A 19206-nucleotide genomic window follows, 5' to 3' on the forward strand; every position below is an offset into this window, starting at 1 on the left:
CATAACACTAATGGATTTTGCCGAAGAAATTACAAAGTGATAAAGACTTTGTCAACACAGGGTCATCTCTTGACAAGATTGCAACTTTTCTCTCAGGAATATGGTTGTCGTTTTATTACTTTCCCATAAAGAAAAAACCATAAAAATCCCCTTGAAATACGATAATCCTTTATGTTGATGGCTTAAGAGGCGTTTGTGAATTTGATGTGCCAGAAATCGATTCTTGGATAGGATGGTGGATGTATTATTTTGGGGAGATGACACCCAAGAATAGTAAAGCAATATAAATGGTTTATAAGTAATGCAGATTCAATGTAACGCAATGTTTGTCATTTTATTGAAACAATCTTCTAAAACAATATTATTTTTACAGATAATTTCCTAATAAGTAACACGTAATTTTTCTTCAAACAAACTCATGCCAAAATTCTTGTCTGGTGTTCAAAACTTCAAAATAATCCAGGCTATATTCACCAAACAAAATAGAGCACCATATAATGGAGAACATGTTACTATTTTGCATTTTTCGAACATAAAACTTTTTGCTAACGCTGTTATTTTTAGAGAGGATAATGCAGCTATTTTTAATAGGCGTATTTTTTAGCACTACTGTTCTAGTAGAATAGTAGTTTTTGTAGGCATTAATTTTGACGACCTCGATGGCGTAATGGTCATCATGCCGGACCGCCGAACCTGAGGTCCCGGGTTCGATTCCCGGTTCGGTCGACATTTGTGTGATGAGCATGCTTGTTGGCCGTGGTCTGGGTGTTATGATATGTATTTAAATATGTATATATGTAGCTATATGTAGTTTATCAGTTGTGTTAGCACCCATAACACAAGTTAATAAATAACTTACCATGGGGCTAACCGACCGTGTGTGAAAAAGGTGTCCCGACATTATTATTATATATGTATGTCTCTTCCAGACCTCGGGACTATAGAGTCCCGGATTTTTGGGAGGCGAACGTGGGGCCGAAGCCAACACGCTGAAGCCCTTTTGAGACAACTTTAATGAAATGTTGACACAAAACCGACGATTATCCCTGTATACACTATAGAAATGTATCCAAGGACAATCCCCGGTTCTGTGCTAAACTATTGCTAACTATGGATGAAAACTACTTGGGCTATTGTGATGGGATGCTAATGGTCTAGGAATGGGGAAACTACGGGAACTATGGCACCTGCCGATGACAATGTATTAAATACATGTTAAAATGGCAGGTGGAGACTCGCCAACTCACTTACTGGGCCCCCGGGAATCAGTCACTGAAAAGCAACAAGAGGGCAACAGGGACATGAGCGGCTGAGAAGGGTGAGGATACCTCGGCGGACTTTAAACGCAGATCACGCGCTCCCTGTGGGTCCAGCATCAACGGCCCACTCGCCACTTACCACGAGGCACCTACCCTCCGAGCAGGACTAACCTTGCTCTAGCGACTCCACTCTGACCGGCCGATGAAGGCAAGCCAAGAGGTGGGAGACCTATCCCCCGTCATGCTTCACTCCGGCAAGCCGGAGATGGGGGACAGTATACTCTCCCTGGAGCACTCGGATATATAGCCCCGCGGGGTCGCTACTCCCCGTCATCCGCCTCAGATGCCCTGCGGGGCTTATTATTATTATTATTAAGTAGCTTGAACAAGATTAAACAGATCGCCGCAGAGACCGGCTAATAGCCCCAGTCTTTCTTGCTTTAGAGTTTCGCGTTGATAATGGAATAGATAAGATTTTCAATGCTGTAGTTTTAATTGAAAAGGTTCTATAAGGATGAGCTTAGGGAATGGAATAACTAGATAATACTTATTTCGTCGAAATAACCAAGTATCAAAGACGTTTTAAAAAACATTAGGGTAAAATAGAAACAAACTATCGTGAGAAAACCTAGTCTATTTTAATCTCATATTAATCTAGTAACTAAGACCAAAATAAAATCTCGAAAATGTAAAAAAAAAAAACAATCATAAAATTTAAAAACACGAAAAGTTATTTAAAAATAAATATTTTTTTAAATTAGTAGCTAAGCAAAACCAGTTTGCTCAGTGGCTCAAGCACCGGTCACGACGATTTGTAATAAACAATGATTATGAAGCTTATTTAATTAATTGCTTGACCATGCGCGATATTATAACAAGGTTTCGATCACGTTATTATACGTGATGGTAGTTTTTCTTTGCGGTTTATATACGTAGTTTATGTAAGGATCAGCTCTGGCTTTGTATCTAAACATTTCTCACGAATTCTTCTACCTAAAGCACGATAAACTGTACGTTCCGGCTGTGATTTGATCATCTTTGGCAGTCGTTATGGATAGTCAAAAGTCAGTAAGGCTGACAACTAGTCTTACCAAGGTGTATTTTGTTGGCCGGGTATCTGGGTTGAGGAGGTCAGATAGGCAGTCGCACGTTGTTAACACTGGTAGGTACTCAGCTGGATCACAAATTATTCATGGAAGGTGGAAACTGCATACAATATTTATATGTTTAAAAACTAGCCCAAAGTTGCTGAAAAGCGCCTTTTATAATTTGCAGTGTATTTGTTACTGTAAAAACCCGAACTATGGTAAATCCTAAGATTTTCCAGTAAAACCTAAGATTTACCGACATGAGTTGGTAAATGTAAGAATTAATTATAAAGTTACGATTTTTTCGTGTCATGTTATCATATCGGTAATCATGTCTTAGGTTTTACTGGAAAATCTTAGGATTTACCATAGTTCGGGTTTTTACAGTAACATATCTACTACGAATTGGACGCAAAAGTCAACACAAAAAACATTAATTACTACTGTTTAAGGAGATTATTAGGTACAAAAAGACTAGTTCAAAAGTAAATAATGAAAATGATGCCTTGTGGCAAGGCAAAATGAAAGAAGAATAATATCTTAGGACTGACGCAACAGTCTAAAGTTGAGTTTTACCCAGCCAAGGTTATTAGTAATCCCGACTATTATTTAGTCAACAAAGCGTCGTTCTTAGCAAACAAAAGGAAAATGAAATCGACTGTAAGCTTGATAAATGTGATTTGTAAATTATTCTCTTAAATAAGTCTAAATGTAGCAGTCTTAGCCTGTTTTATGTTGGAGATAAATTAAATAATTGGTGAAGCTTTCAAATTCAAAGATTGGATATCAAGGGGAATCTAGGTTTCAAAGCATTCAGTACATCTATCATCAAGTTGGATAAGATATAAAACTTATAAACGCTCTTTCCCACTTCCCGCTAATTTAATTGTTCTTCGCCTAGCCGTTCTTCTCCATAGGAAGCTACTTTTGGAATGGGCAACTAGAATCAACCTTATTTATAATTTTTGACGTTCATAAGTGCTTGTAAAGGCCTAAATGAAATAAATGATTTGATTTGATTGACAAAAACCACCTACTTTCAAAGAGCACGTGGGTGGCATGTAGGTGTCTACATTAGGGCTCAGTAACATCCCACAGAGTTTTTCACAAAACAAGCTTTAGGATTATTTATAAAGATGCGTTGCACTCGTAAAAACATACGCATACAAGAAAGCAATGTTACCTAAAATTGGAGAGGACTCTTCAAAATTATCATTGCTTACTTGGTTGAGGATAATAATTAAGTATATCGTACCATAAATGACTTTAACAATGACTGAATAGTATTAAGTACTTTATCTAATAGTTAAGCACTGAAGCACCGGCTTCGGAATTATTTAGTTTTCTAGGTCAAATTATTCTAAAGCGAATACTACTTTAAAAACTTACTTGTTATTCTCAAAACACACGCTTACAAATCCTGTAACGATTACAGAATAACCACTTCATTCTGTTTAATGAAAATAACGCAACCACTAACTCAAACGTTTTTCCCTATCTACTCCACCATATATTCAGATATCTTGCATCAAATCAACCACGGTGTTCCCCTGTTTATTTATCCGTACCACTTCATCAAAATAAAACAATACCTCCAGAATTAAGTCACCACAAGCGATTCCCATCCTTGTCTCTAAACTAATAAATCTCAATTTAGGACCCACAATATTGGAAGTAAATAACAAACTGTTTACCCTGAAAATGAGGACTGGATTTTTTATGATCTCAGAGACAAAGTCGTTTGATTAAAAATAAAGTTGTGTACAACTTTTGAGAAGAGACATAAACAAACATGGTGTATTTCTTTTGCAATTTGCTCACTGTTGTATATTTTATTACAATGTATATCTTGCTATCTTAACTAACCTGAGTCTGTTTACAGCTATCTACACTCTAAATGACCTCATCATTGAATAGGGACTTTATGTTCTCTTCATAAAACATGACCCACACAAAAAGGACTCGTTGCTTCAGTCCACATACTTTACCTACAGTACAGCAGCTATGAAGCGTGCAGCTCTCATAAAAGCCTTTGAAAAACAGACAGCTTATTTTACCCCAGGTTTATATACCGAAAATATTCTAAAGAAGAAATCGTGCAACGCAAAATTTTATTTAACAATGAAGGAATTATGTTTTTAAGTGTAATGAGGCAATTTACCGACCCAACTGTATTCTGCGGAACCCGTGCAAGAGTTATTATGAACCACTCGTTTTGTTCCCTCATTACTACGGATAATGCGTAGTTTAAAATGCAAGGGATTTACTCGGTTCTCCTATTTTTGGTTTTGTAGTTTTGGGTTTAGCAACGAAATAATCTATTGAGGTAGAACGTAATTTGCGTAGAATTTTCAGCGGAATGAGCTGTAGAATTTTTGAGTCGGATTATTTGCATTTCAGTTTACATCATTATATTTTTGGTGCTCATTAGAGACAAGATTCTATTATAAATACTTTAAAAATACCACATAACGGTACGCTGTAAACACGGTAATAAGCTTACATTTTCAATTGTTCTAGAAATATTTCGCTCACCGCTCTTTCTAACATTTTCTTCTATGAAGCGGAATCATAATAGCTTCCTAAGCCCGCTTAGTCCCGGTCACACAAGTGTTCATAAATATAAAGTCCGGGACAGCGGCCGTCGTGTGTTTCTTTATTACGTTGAGTTACATTATATTTAGTTGTGGTATGTCCTACTTCTGTCATAGTGAGTCCGCAGATTCGGATTTTAAGAGGAATTTCGCAAATCTAGATTTTTGCTGTTGAAACATACATGTTGGGACATTGTTTCACACAGTTTAAATCAAATAGAAAATAAATATTTATTTACCACCAGAAAGCATTTAGAGGTCTTCGAAGGTGTTGTCTGATGTTTGTTCCCGAAAGAAGATTGTTTCGTAGAATACAAAAGTAATTACTTATTTTTAAACCCACAAATGTAATTTTAAAGTGAAATTGATCGGCTCAAAGTAAAATATTAATTGGAAATCAGATAAATCGTCAATCCTTTGCAATGTTCGTTGGGTTAATTGATTTTAAATTAATATTTTGGTAGAACATTTAATTTATGTATTTCCGTGTAATGCTTTTAAGAAAATTTATTATTCATGCACTCATTACCCACTTTCATAACCATAAAAGAATTATATGAATTGATAGGGGCTCGTAACAATTTTGTAATGGATAAAATGAATGGTACTAACGAATTCGATTGTAACTATCAAGGTATATTGGGGTGAAGAATTTATAGTAACAGACCTGAAAGGTTAAGAAGAATCGACCATTTCGAAAAGCGTCACTTAGTTCTGTTCAAAGATGTATAAATTAATTAACATTAAATTGTTTGTCGCGACTCTCATATATAGAAACCGAAAAGTTACGAATAGTCAAGAGCTTGGACAGACAGTCTTGTTAAATGAATTTATTTAGTAGATATGTCTAGGAAAAGGCTCGGCAGCAGATATAGGTGCGTAATATAGTGACTTGCCCTTATCACACTGTAAATTTGCTGTGTTATAATTAAAAAAACTTTTTTACAAAAAAGTTATACCGACTTCCCAAAACACTAAAAAGCAAAAAAAAAAACTAATTTTAGGTGCATCGGCCTAGAAGTCGGTGTCTAATGGATGTTACTAAGGTATAATTTTGCCACCGACTTCTAGGCCGATTAGTTTTTTTTTTGCTTTTTAGTGTTTTGGGAAGTCGGTATAATTTTTTTGTAAAAAAGTTTTTTATTTACAGCTTTTCAGTGATACGAATAGTTGTCACTATCCATATAAGTGGGAAGTTCTCATCAATACAAAGAACATAAGTCCAAATACGAGGTATTTTACATATTCAGTTGTCGAGTTCCCTCGACTTTCTCTGGTCGCCATCATCAGGTCAGCTCCAAACCTTCACTGTTGCAAAGGTCTTGTCAATACAAATAATTTAAGCCCAAACACGAGGTAGTTTACATATTCAGTTGTCGAGTTCCCTCGGCCCTCTCTGGTCTCTATCATCAGGTCAGCTCCAAATCCATCATCAAATTCTGACCTGATGACTATGGGACCAACTGGCAGCTATTCCGAGTCGAACAAAAAAAGAATCACGTAAATCGGTCTATAGACCTCGGAGTAATCGATGTACATACATAGAAAAAAAAAAAAAAACATACTGGCCGAATTGAGAACCTCCTCCTTTTTGGGAAGTCGGTTAAAAAAGTAAAGAAAGCATTTGATGAAACTTGGCACACATCAAAATATCATAAAGGCTACTTTTTATCCGGGTCCGAGAAGTGCTCCGAACTGAGGGTGAAACCGCGAGAGACAGCCAGTCGTAAATTCTACTGAAAATTCTAAAGTACCTACGTTTTTATGCTTGTTAAACTTTGGGTTAAAACGTTAGAACCAACTTTTTTATAGCACTGCGCTAAATAGTATTCTCTAACGTGTAATTTAGGCAAACTATCTAGTTTCAAACTGTTCGGTACATAAATCAAAATATCTAGGTCAATATAATTTACACTAATAGATTGGGTCAGTTAATGTATTCAATTATATCTGCAATCAAATAATTGTGTTAAGCTAACAGTTCGAGATGTCGGTCAACAGATTAGGCTAGTTTGTTTGAGGAGATAATCTAGTCAAGGGAATAGTGGAAGCTGTAGTAAGAATATTCTATAGCAGGAAACACTTTTATCGCATATAAACCATTAAAAAAAGATCTTATTTCTTTAAAATTTTGTAACTCAAATAAAAACCTGTGAAAAGGATCTCTTTTTACCTTGTCCTAGCCACCTATGCATCGGAAATATGAGGTCACGAAGCTTGCTTAAAATCGATTGAAGATAATCAAACTTTAAACTTGCCTAAGTACCTTTACAGAACTTACAAAACTAATGCATTTCATTATTTTACTAGCTTCTGCCAGCGACTTCGTCCGCGTTAGATTCGGACTTCGTGCAAAGAGAGGCAGAAATAATAAACACCAGCCAATCCAATTATCTAAATCTATGCGTAACTACTACTACTTCACCCAAAATGAAATAAAATGTAAACTAATATTAATTTGTAATTTGAACGAATATTTAAACACTACCAAAATCTATACTTATAATAAATCTGTAGAGAGGTCAATTCTGTACATTGAATATATTTCCAAAATAACTATCAGGGGGTGACTAGTGATTGATACTGATGCCAAAAATGCAATCAAGAAATTTTTTGTCTGTCTGTCTGTCTGTATGTTCGTTATGGAAACAAAAACTACTGGACGGATTTTAACGAACCTTGGTACAATTATTCTTCATACTCCTGAGCAGGTTATAGGATACTTTTCATCACGCTACGATCAATAGGAGCAGAGCAGTGAAGGAAAATGTGGGGAAAACGGGAGAAGTTTCTCTATTTTTTAAACTTCCGTCGCGTGTGCAGGCTTAATGGTTAAAGCTACACAGGAACCATGTATGACGGAAATGTTTTCTCTAAATATAGAGTTACTTTCAGTTATTTACCTTATTTTATTTTTATTGAATTCACCAACCCTTTTAAATTAAGTCACAAGCAATCTCAGTACAACGCAATCACGGGCTGTTAACAGCACAAAAAAAAAACCTCTGAAGTTGACGTGAAAAGTTTTAAAAACGCTGCGAACGAGCGTAATATCGTTTTCCAGTTCCACGAAAGTCTAGGCAGTGGAGAAGCTAGTTACTCTTATTAACAGCCCGAGCCACAGAATAGAGATCTACAGTTGTGAAAGTCCCTACTAACGCTCACCTACCTTGATACATAGTACACCGAAAACAACCTGCGATATGGTTATTTCCTTTTGTCTCAACCCATCCAAAGGTTGTCTGTAAAAGATCGCTTTTAGCGAAAAGACAGCCCATTGTGTCACCGACTTCAAAATTTTATGTTTTGTTCTTGTTGATCTTAATGCGTGTGTGAGTGATATTGTTACGAACGTTAGAACGTGGCTTCACAGCTATTTGCAAGAGATGTATTTAAACTGTGGCAGGACTCTGTAGGTCCATGATGGCTAACTTTGTAGGGACAGTAGTTTATTGTTGAGAGTTTGGTAGTACAAAATAGCAGGAAAATGGCTCACTTGAATCTCAGTCTCAGTCAGAGGGAATTAAGAAGTTTTCGGAATGAACAATAAGACATGTCTATAGGTTTCCACTGCATCCCGTGTCAAGTATTTAACGCATCCGGACCAAAGGTAGCCTGTAGCCTGTCTCCATAAACGGCCTATCTCACACTGAAATATTTTTTCAGAATCAGTCCAGTAGTTCCCGATGTTCAGTAAACACACAAACTCTTCAGCTTCATGAGATTAATATAAATATATGGTTTTGTTAGAAAGTTTTTGATAATAGTTTATAGGTTAGAGATTAAATTGGATACAGCTGAGCCTTAGTATTGGTAGTTTGGACAGTAGGTACCTACACAAGAATTACTGCAACGTTTACTTGGTAAATATAACAGTAATTCTGCAAACATTTACTTGGTAAATATTAATCACTCTTAAATAACGACGAGTAGGTATCTCAATAAACATATGAGTTGATTTTCGGCGAAATTACATGATAAGAGTTTGATACACTTTTACAATACACAGAAATGCGGAAAAATCTACCCAGCTAAGTAGTGCAAAATCTACTCACGTGAAAACAAAAGCTTACTAAAATTTCGACTCGCCGTATAATCTTCGTGCAGAATAAATGACCTCATTAATAATAAATACTTATCACTTTAAAAATGAATGAGTTGAAACCAGGGGGTGTGAAATGAGGTTACACCATCTCGATTCGGACGTCCCCACCGCTTGTCGCAAGGGAATTATTAAAACTTTCCATCTTTCATAATAAAGTTTTATATTGAAAGAGCTGAGACGGATTTTTTACAGCGAGTCATCTTTAATTGCATCTAGTTATGCAATTTTATAAGCGGAGCGCAATTTTTTAAAATTGGAACTTGGAAGTTAGATCGGTTTATTAAATTATTACAATCCTCGTCGTTGACTTCGATTTTCTTTTTTTTTTGGTTTGTGGACGATCGTAGCTCTGATTTTAAGTAGTTTTGTGGTAAAATGAAATTGTCATTTATAATCTCTACCATGTTATGTGATGAAATACTCATTTAACAATATATTTACTATGTTCTAACTAGGAGCGTGGTTTAAAAGTAGAAGTACATAAAATATTTAATACAAGTCCGATACAAAACCTTATTAATACACTTTTCCATTGATTACCGTCATAAATTATATATCGCATTCACAGAACAGTTGCACCTCAAATATTTACACAAGTGTAAATAAAGTAATTCTTACAAAAATAATTGTTATTATCGTTTATTGATTCACGGGTGAATTAATTGCAAGCAAGTGTATTATGAGGACGGTTATAAAAGGGACTTTTAATATAAATAATTTCATTTTCATTTCGAAAACAGTTTAAAGTATACAATGTTCAGTTTGTTTTTATTTTCGTGTCTAATTGTTTGTGTTTACTCAAATAATATTTTAAAAGAGCCTACAATTTCGTCAGGTACCCAAAATACTTTTGTTTTTGTCGACGGAAGGATTTCTTTGAAAAATTCCTTTAAAATATTTTTTCCTTTGAAATACTTGTATCTTGGACTTTTAATTTATCATTTAATTTCAGCAAAGTATTCCAGAATTTTTAAGAAATTGTCTTTTGTTCTTTGACAAATATTTAATTAATCAAAATAAGTATGTACATACATCAACATTTTCCTTATATGAAACGTTAAACCACAACGGGATAACCTTTTACTGCAATAATTGTCTTCAAATATTTTTGAAGACTTCCAGTCAATAACTGTCATGAAAAGCACCACTAGCTAGATAGATAGGGATAGTTGTAAAATATCTACTGTCAATTTAAAACCCGTCAATTTAAATTTAAGACAGTCCATTCAAAAAACGAAGTAAGGAAAGATGAGCGGAGATGTAATAATGCGGGTTGGTCAGGCGCTTTCTTCTAGTGGTCATGACCAAAACGATCAGTTGCGAGATGGTTACGAGTGAACTAACGAGGCGTTCGTTTTCTGCGATAAATGTCAATGAATTTCGGTACTACAAAAAAATCGGGTTCAAAAAAATGTGTATAAGGGCGAAGATAGGATCGTTCCTCGTCCCCCGCAGATCCGCATTTTGACGTGCTACTTTCTTAGGAGTTTTTCCATTATGGCGCATCCGCTAGTCATTTTTTTCCATGATTCAAACTTATACGTAATTTATCTTTATAGGATCATGTAAAGAAAACGAGCATATGGAAATTAACAGCACAAGTTGTCAATTGACCTGTGATAATAGATATCTGCTGAGTTCTGACAGCATATGTGAATCTTTCACTGGCTGTGCTTGTAATGTTGGGTATGTTAGACTCCCTGGCAAATGCGTCTTAGAAGATGACTGTCGTAAGTAAACAATAAATACATAAGTGTAGTTAAGGCATTTATTTCTAACAGATATCGCTTAGATGTAACACTAAAGCAATACTCAGCAATAATGTTACCACCATTGTAATCTTTGACTACTACAGAATTTAAGAGCAATCTATTCGTAAGCCTTAGTTTGCTCCTCATAAAGGCTTAGGGTCTTTCCGTTAACTATTAGCTGCAAAAAATGACTTACACATAAACACACACACGTTCACACACACACTTACATTACTTAAAAAAGAATACTAGCCATATACTTGGTAAGATATTAGGTACAATTCCTCGCGTATGCACAGTAATGTTTAAATTGTTGTGAAGTCAACAATATAAATCATTATCACAAGTGTGAACAAATGCGCAAATAACAAATTGAGAAATGAGTTTAATGTACGTACTTATTAATTTTCATGTTTATTTAAATCAGCTCCAGAAGAAAATTACTGTGGACCTTACGAAGAAAAAACGGACTGCGAAATAACCTGCCCCCCTCAAGCTTGTGAGAGTGTTTACATGACTTATGATTGCAACGAGAATAAACAGAGTAAGCAGTGCCGGACTGGTTGTGTGTTACATGACTTATGATTGCAACGAGAATAAACAGAGTAAGCAGTGCCGGACTGGATGTAACTGTATCGAAGGGCATTTGAGGAATGCTATTGGCATGTGTGTTCCAAAAAAATTTTGTCCTACACGTAAGTACCATACGACTTATAAACATAAAGATAATGATTAGCAGTAGGTAACTATTTGAGCGTTTGATTATGATGGTACGAGTAAAGTTATGAAACTGAAGGTTGTTATTTCAGTTAGTGCTAGACACTATTTTTCTGATTATACATAATGTAGGTATTTAACTAACCTATGACAAGTCACAATGTATATACGTCATACCTCGTAAGTATAATACAGTAGGTAGACCTAATACCAATTCACTTTATGAGTATTAAGAAAAGCTAATTTAGCTAACTCAATGTATCCTCGATAATACACATACTTAGGTACCTAACATAAAATAAATAATTTAAAACAAATTATATACCTACCGACGTACTCATGTAAAAAAAATATCGTCATTATTTTTTCCCGTAGCAAGACGTCTTATTACAAAACAAATTACGTAATGCCCACAAAGTTGCTCAGAACATAAAACCCAACAATGAACAAACTATTAAAACAAAAACTATGACGCACATTTGCATTCCAACTTAAGTTTTAGTAATTGCATCGTGCACTTTAATTAAGACAGGGAACTCCATGCTCGTTCCAAGTATTTTACTAATTGGAAATAAATTAAGTGGAACAACAGGCAAACAGGTAGACGTCTCATGAGACGGTTAGGTACAATAGAACAAGGGTGATGTGTAAATTGTACCTACCAGTAGAATTGTCACGGTAATTAAGATAATTAATTATTGTCTGTTTTCTTGAGAGAAATTCTTTACACATCCCCAATGTATTTATTCTATTACCATCAGAATATTTTGGCATAAAGAGAACTATTGGAGTTTTCAGTATAATAAGACTAGCTTGCGTCAGCGGTTTCACGCGTCCCAAGGGAACTACGCTATGTACCGAAATTATAAGTAGTCTGTAGCCTTCCTCGATAAATATGCTTACACTGGAATAATTTTTCAAATTGGTCCCTGAGATTAACACGCTCAAGTAAATTAGCCAACTCAGTCATCTTTTTATTTATTATCTACAATCACAATTTGTTTCAAAAACTCTAGCTATGGTTTGCTTGTTTCACGTTCTGCATCTTAGATCTAGAAGATAAACTAAATTCAATCACTATTAACCGTGAATCTTATCTGCCTTTTCAGCGTTTTACGTCATCCGAAGCCTCCGTGACTACAATTTGCCGCGGCCTCGTTATCATGAAGTGAAGTTATTTAATCGTGAATGGGCATTAACACCTTTAGTTGATACTGACGCATTAAATGTATCAACAAATTCAGAGAGTCTTCTACCATCATCGAGTTCAAATTCAGCTAATTCTAGTCAAGGTAATTCCTCATTTTTTCCAAAAACTCAGTTGACTTCAATAACATATAAAATAAAATTTTCTCCTGTCTGACAAATAATTCTACTAAACACTATGTTGAAAACGGCATCGAAATACTGTCAGCCTGATACAGGTCAAACTGAGAGCCTCATTTTTGAACTCGGTTAAAAGACAGGACCAAAATTAAACCCTCTTCAAAAAAGATTTTTTGAAAGTCGGATGAAGCCTGTACCTAAAAAATCATGACATATTCAGTTTCCGTCTGTATTTTCGTGCATACATAGCAATTCTTCAGGACCATGAGTCGATCAAAACTTAAAATATTAGTAACGCATCGCTCATTCAAATTTCAAAGTTAGAGCAACTTTACAAATGTTTTAAGCATACACGGACTGGTTCGCAAAGCGCTTTACACAAGAGAACATTGTACCTGTTTTCACTAAACGAACACTAGTACATTTGAAACTACTTCCGTACCTCGAAGTTGGTCGTACTCTTATTCGACTATATTTATTTTCCCCGAAGTTTCCTGACTACACTTAGAGCTCCTGCACACTGCAAACTTTCAGTCGGCCGATTTCACTCTCATTGCCTGATGGGAGACCAACGGAGAGACATCAGGCACTGGACCTACATTTAGGTGCTCTCCGATGGACGGGTGTATCAATCACCAACTTCCAGGCTCCGGGCTGCTTAGTGAAAATTTCTAAAACCCACCAAACGATTTCGGCCCGACTCGGGGATCGATCCCGAGACCTCAGTCATATTAGTCGCGATTGCGACCACTAGACCATCAAGTCATTCAAATAATGAATGGCAGTACGCACATTACAAAGATTAAGTATTAAGCCGGTATTCAGACCGACCGACAACTGTGATAGGAATCAAGATTTTCTTTCAAAAAAATGTTTTACCAAACATGGCGTCAATGGCCGACTTTTTAGTCTACAGTGTAGGGGTACTCTTAGCTATTTCATACGTCTAAAATAGATTACACCGAAATAAAAAGTTAAGTAGTTTTCAACAGCTTCGGCTTTTACTAGCGTTATTTATATTCGCCTTATTCAGTATGGTGATTTTCTATCAAAATTCTTTTGTTAGACGGCTTTAGTGGCGGAATTTATAGGGCGAAGTGTGTTATTTATTCGCTCAATGTTTACTGGTTATAGTACTACATTATCTTTAAAGTGTAAAGGGATGTCGTAACCTTTATTTTATGTCTAAACTAGCGTAGCTAGTGGATTTACCTGCTTTTGAATGATCAATGCACCGCACCCGGCTAAAATATGGGGAACAGCAAATGACCGTACCTATAAAAGTACCTATACCTACTTATGTAGGTACAAACAACAAATTGTAACGTTGTTTAAGCTATGACTTGCAATCATTCATTCATCTTTAGTAAATTACTTATTGCAATGATGATGAATCAGTCTTCATTGACTGATCAATAGTAATGGACAATCAAAATTAAGTGCTCAACTCAAAAACAAGACAACTGCGTTTCTTCATCAGACTTTTCAGGTCAAAATCATTTTAACCGACTTCAAACAAAGGAGCTTCTTAGTTTGACCTGTAGTGTGTATGCTTGAGCGAGGTTATCTCACGCTTGGCAAACGTTTCCAGCATATTGTTTGTCAGTTTTAGGATAAGGTTTTAGGCAGGTATTATTGAAGTCGAGTTTTTTTAGAATAAAAGTTTCTTACTTTTCAGGGTCAAACCCTTGTACAAGAGGAAACGAGGGAATGGCACCACTGTCCATCATGCTTGTTCGAAAGATGTGAAGACGTCGACTGCCCACCAATACCTTGTAAAAAGCTTGAAGAGTCTTGTTCCCCAAGATGTATTTGTATTCAGAACTTCTTTAGAAACGGCAGCGATGTCTGCATACCAGTTGATGAGTGTCGTAAGATTTTAATTAATTGAGAGCCGATTTTTCAATCAGAAAATATATGACAAACTGCTATTTTTATTTTTCAGATAGATATTAACTGATGATTGAAAAATCGGGCCTTAAGCGTTTCTTTTATTGATGAGTTTGAAACAGGCAAATAAAAATTGATTTTCTTTTGTTTTCAGCTTACTATGATATCGAATAACTACAGAGGGGACTTTGAAATTCCGTCTTCTATTTTCAAATATCCATCAGTCCAGCAATAAATAAACCAAACAATTGCAATTTTTTCTTTTATTTTCATAAACAAATGACGATCACATGTCACCTGTCGAGCACTTCAAGCTGAGAAAAAAACTATAAACAGTAAGAAAACGGGATAAGAGGCTTTTGTAAAGAAATCGATAGACGCCGAGTGTATTGAGACAAATGGAGGGAATTGACGGGGAAACTGTCCGCCCGGAGATATTGTCAGCGGACTATTCTTTAGGATTTTCATATTTTAGTTTATATTCGGATTTTGTAGTATTTTTCAGTAGAGTTTGTGATACGAGATTGAATTTAACCATACGTCATATTTATTCTCGGTGGTATGTAAATTTAAAGTTATATATTTTGTATAAATTGTTTGTATATAATGTTTTCTATAAATTTGACTAAAATGAACATCTGATTTGTTTTCCAAGTTTGTCAAGTCCTTGATAAAAACTTTCCTTGGTAAAAGGGGGAGAAGACATGTTATAGGAAATCGTTTGCAATTCGATATCTCATAACTTCTATCGTATTCGTCAACAAACCAATAAGGAGTATTCCTCGGAGACAGCATTAGGGTAAACACACATCGAATCCATGGGACGTCACTAACGCGAAAACTTTGTTTAACCATAAACACACGAATCAGATGACGTCACCGCTTGTCGCCTCGCAAAACCGTTTCCCTTTAATGTATTACTGCCCTTACCCTACGCAATAAGGAAAAAACGGGGCAAAAACAAAAGATGAGCGAAAATCACGTGTTTTAGTAACATTTTTCCTTTCAAGCAAGACAATGACCGAAACAAATGAATCCCGATTTCAATTACCATTTAATTGCATTGTAATTGAACTTGAAATAGTTGAATTGAAGGAAAATGTTGTATAAGTTGTGTAATACTGTGAATTACTCATTCAAAAGGAAAAAGGTCAGGCCTAGAAGTGAATTAAAATTGTTTGGACATATCATTCTTGCTGTGTCCGACGACTGTAAAAGACGTTTACGATGTCCAAGCTGTTTGTGATAGTTTTTGTGACCACTTACTGGGTTTATTTTATACATAGCGAAGGTAAATTTCTTTTATGTATTTGTCTCAGATTGTTCATATTTATGGTTACTTTTATGACGATTTTGTGCAAACAATTAAGTAGGTTGTAGATTCAATATTTTTCTACTAACATCACTTAACAATTTACATTCTTCTAATGAGTAATATTACACAAGATATAATGTACTACAGATTTTGTATAGCAACAATGCACAGCCACTGCGTTAGTGATACTAACGAACTAAAGACGTTGCTCTTTCACCACCAACAAACATTTTTGTAAAATTTAATTTGTAAATGCTGCACCTACAACAGTATTTTCTTAAAGGGGAATACTAGCTACTTCTAATATAATTGATAGAGATAACATATTGACTAAATCTATACGTAGGAATATCATATCGCTGAGGAGTTTGTTTGTTTGAACGCGCTAATCTTTTAAAAGAGCTACTGAAAAATTTTAGTTATCAAGGATGGTTTATGGTTTTATTTTATTCGGATACACACAAATATTCCCTCAGATTTTAATGCTAAATTAGCCGTAGCTTGTATCGGCTAATTTAGCATTAAAATTAATATCATATAATAAGCAGTATAAGATTACATTCTAGAAGATATCATTATACGATATGTACGCGATTTTATATGAAGGCAAAATAAAAAATATATTCGTCTTTTGTAGTATGTAAAATCTCGTATACGATCTTTTCCCGCTGCATTTTACAAGGAAGATCAACAAACACGTCGGTTTCTGATGCATGCTTCCTATAACAAATATTTGAGACGCATACTTATATCTGAATGCGACCAAGAAATCTCCAAGAACATTCCAGAAATTGGAGGAAGCAAAGGGCGAGTGGAATAATAATGTAGGCATTAAATGGTTTCAAAAGTAAACAGCCATTATCTCTAATGGATTTATGAACGATCTACGAAATTATTTTGCAGTTTCTTGTCAGATTACGGATATTATTTTCTCATTATTTATATACGTAAACCACGTACTGTAAACTGTTAGATCATACTTTATCTTTCAGTTAGCGATTAGTCACTTGCTTGCTTAGATCATTTTACTTACCGGAGACGCTATTACCGTGCCTTACTTAGACATAAGTATCTCCAATTTATGCTTCTGTTAAGTCAATTTTGTCGTGAGCGTGCATAACAATGTGATCGAAAATGAGTGAGCATAGTAAGAAATCACACACGAAAGTAATCACACTTTTTGTTGCGTTGCTTCAGCCCCCGCGCGGTAATTGGCAGACGTTTTCGTTACTTAGGTACGAGATTTATGTTCATAGCTTTTCCGGTGGGTTAAATGATCTAAGCTGGCATATCACGTTTCAATATTTTCGAATTCCGATCACGTACGTACGAGCGTAAAATCGCGAGCAAACTCGCCATGACAAATTTCATTGACAAAATCTTAGCAAGTGCAATAATATTACGTTTCAAACATGACTTTGTTTATTTTTTACGGTAGACTGTTATAGGTCACTCTATGTGTGTAGAACCCTCAGGACTTGGTTGAAATCAAGAGAAAAACAACAGACTGTCGAAAATTAACTCTCTTTCTTCTCTTTTACAAATCTTCTCTCTATTTATCGATTTCTCTCGATAACTGGGCTATCTAAAACTGAAAGAATCATTCAAATCGGACCAGTAGTTTCAAAGATTAGTGCTTTAGAACAAATGTACTCTTCAGGTTTATAATTTAAGTACTATTATTAAAATATAGTAGTATAGTAGGATATAGTAGTAAGTATTCAACAGAGCAAAGACAACTTGATATAAGCTATATTACAAAACCACATTACAGCTAAGAAGGTGACTTTCCAAGAACGTAGGTACCTACTCAATTTCCTGGTCGCATATGAGTGCTCAAGTCATTTTTGTGTCATAAACTGAACTTTCCTTGTTCATATTCTACGAAGTAATAAAACACTAGTTGCATTGTGAATTTTGAAACTTACAAAGATTTAAAACAGTCGTTTGCTTTTGGGCAAAAGTTTTCTCATTTGTAGCAAAAAACAATTGAAGATGGTTGAAGTCATTTCTGCATTGGTACAGGTGTTCAAATGAATAGTTGGTGTTGAATGACTCTAGTAGGTAGTTGTGAGTTGGGGTACCACTTTATAATGCAAATGGTTCTGGCAAGGAACATTTAATTCAAGTACAGTTGTCTTTATAATTTACGATGACTTAAAAAAAATAAGGTTCGTAAGTTGGTTCGAAAATTCTGAAAAAAATAGAATGATCTGTAAAACTAACTAAAACATTGATTAAAAAGTGTACGTATCTGTTACTATAAACCTTGAAATTTTGTGGCATAGTACCTACCTAATCTGCGAATTCGAATCCGTATTTATTTGATGATTAGCACTAGGCTTACGCTAGTCCTTTATAATGTAAATAAGTGGCGTACCTTACTCTTGGCATAATAGTCAATGTGCATAAAAATTTACTAAACAAACTAACATACACTAACCAATTTGTGACGTAATAATAACAGCATTATGTAGGAAGAGATGAGCCATATTTTTCCTAACTTTATTACTGTTTTTCATCATTATATGTAGCCGGTTTCTGAGCATCTATATCGACAGTTTGTCTATTCATTTTTATGAGCCAATGTATAAGATTTAAACCACTGGTAAAGGTTAGTGATTGCACAAGGCAAAAATGAATTGTTTTACTTTAATTTATTTATTTATTTATTTATTTATTCTAGGAAGGTTTACAGGCTAATAACACGACAAGATGGTAACAATAGTTTAACACATTGCTAATAACAAGCCCCCACATATAGGCAAGCTAACATACAATAAGACTCAATCGCATACAATAGATAATAACATAATATTTTACGCATCGAAAAAAGATTTGGCCAGTAAACGCCTTGCTGTGCCTGCACTTGTGCTAAACAGATCTATATTCAAATCTAGTGGTATTGCGTTAAAGCTCCGAGCTGCCCTTAGTAGAAAAGTGTTACGTCTGTAGTTTGTCGTTGCAAAAGGTGCCTGTAACAGTGGTCGCTGACGGAGTCCACCCAGGTTTGTTTTCAACGACAAGTTCGCTAAAAGTTCAGGACAATCAACTGTACTATTAGCGATATTCAATAACATACATATGTCATTAATATAACGTCTAGTTTCCAACAGAAGAAAATGATACCTTTTACAGCGATGTGAGTAAGCATGCACTTA

The 19206-nt window shown here is 35.1% G+C and overlaps 1 protein-coding gene and 1 pseudogene across 1 annotated transcript in view; one reads left to right on the forward strand and one right to left on the reverse strand.

The window, feature by feature from the left end:
- The first annotated feature begins 10294 nt into the window (after positions 1 to 10294).
- Positions 10295 to 14984, forward strand: LOC124634678 (annotated as a pseudogene).
- A 3725-nt stretch (positions 14985 to 18709) lies between these two features.
- The window catches only part of LOC124634679 (zonadhesin-like), a 35020-nt gene continuing 34523 nt past the window's right edge, over positions 18710 to 19206 (reverse strand). Inside the window, exon 29 of the mRNA XM_047170340.1 lies at positions 18710 to 19076. Within this exon, the coding sequence (XP_047026296.1) occupies positions 18865 to 19076 (212 nt within the window). The 3' untranslated portion in view covers positions 18710 to 18864. The remainder of the gene's footprint in view (positions 19077 to 19206) is intronic.

This window comes from Helicoverpa zea, chromosome 11, assembly GCF_022581195.2.
Source record: "Helicoverpa zea isolate HzStark_Cry1AcR chromosome 11, ilHelZeax1.1, whole genome shotgun sequence".
NCBI classification, from domain to species: Eukaryota; Metazoa; Arthropoda; class Insecta; order Lepidoptera; family Noctuidae; genus Helicoverpa; species Helicoverpa zea.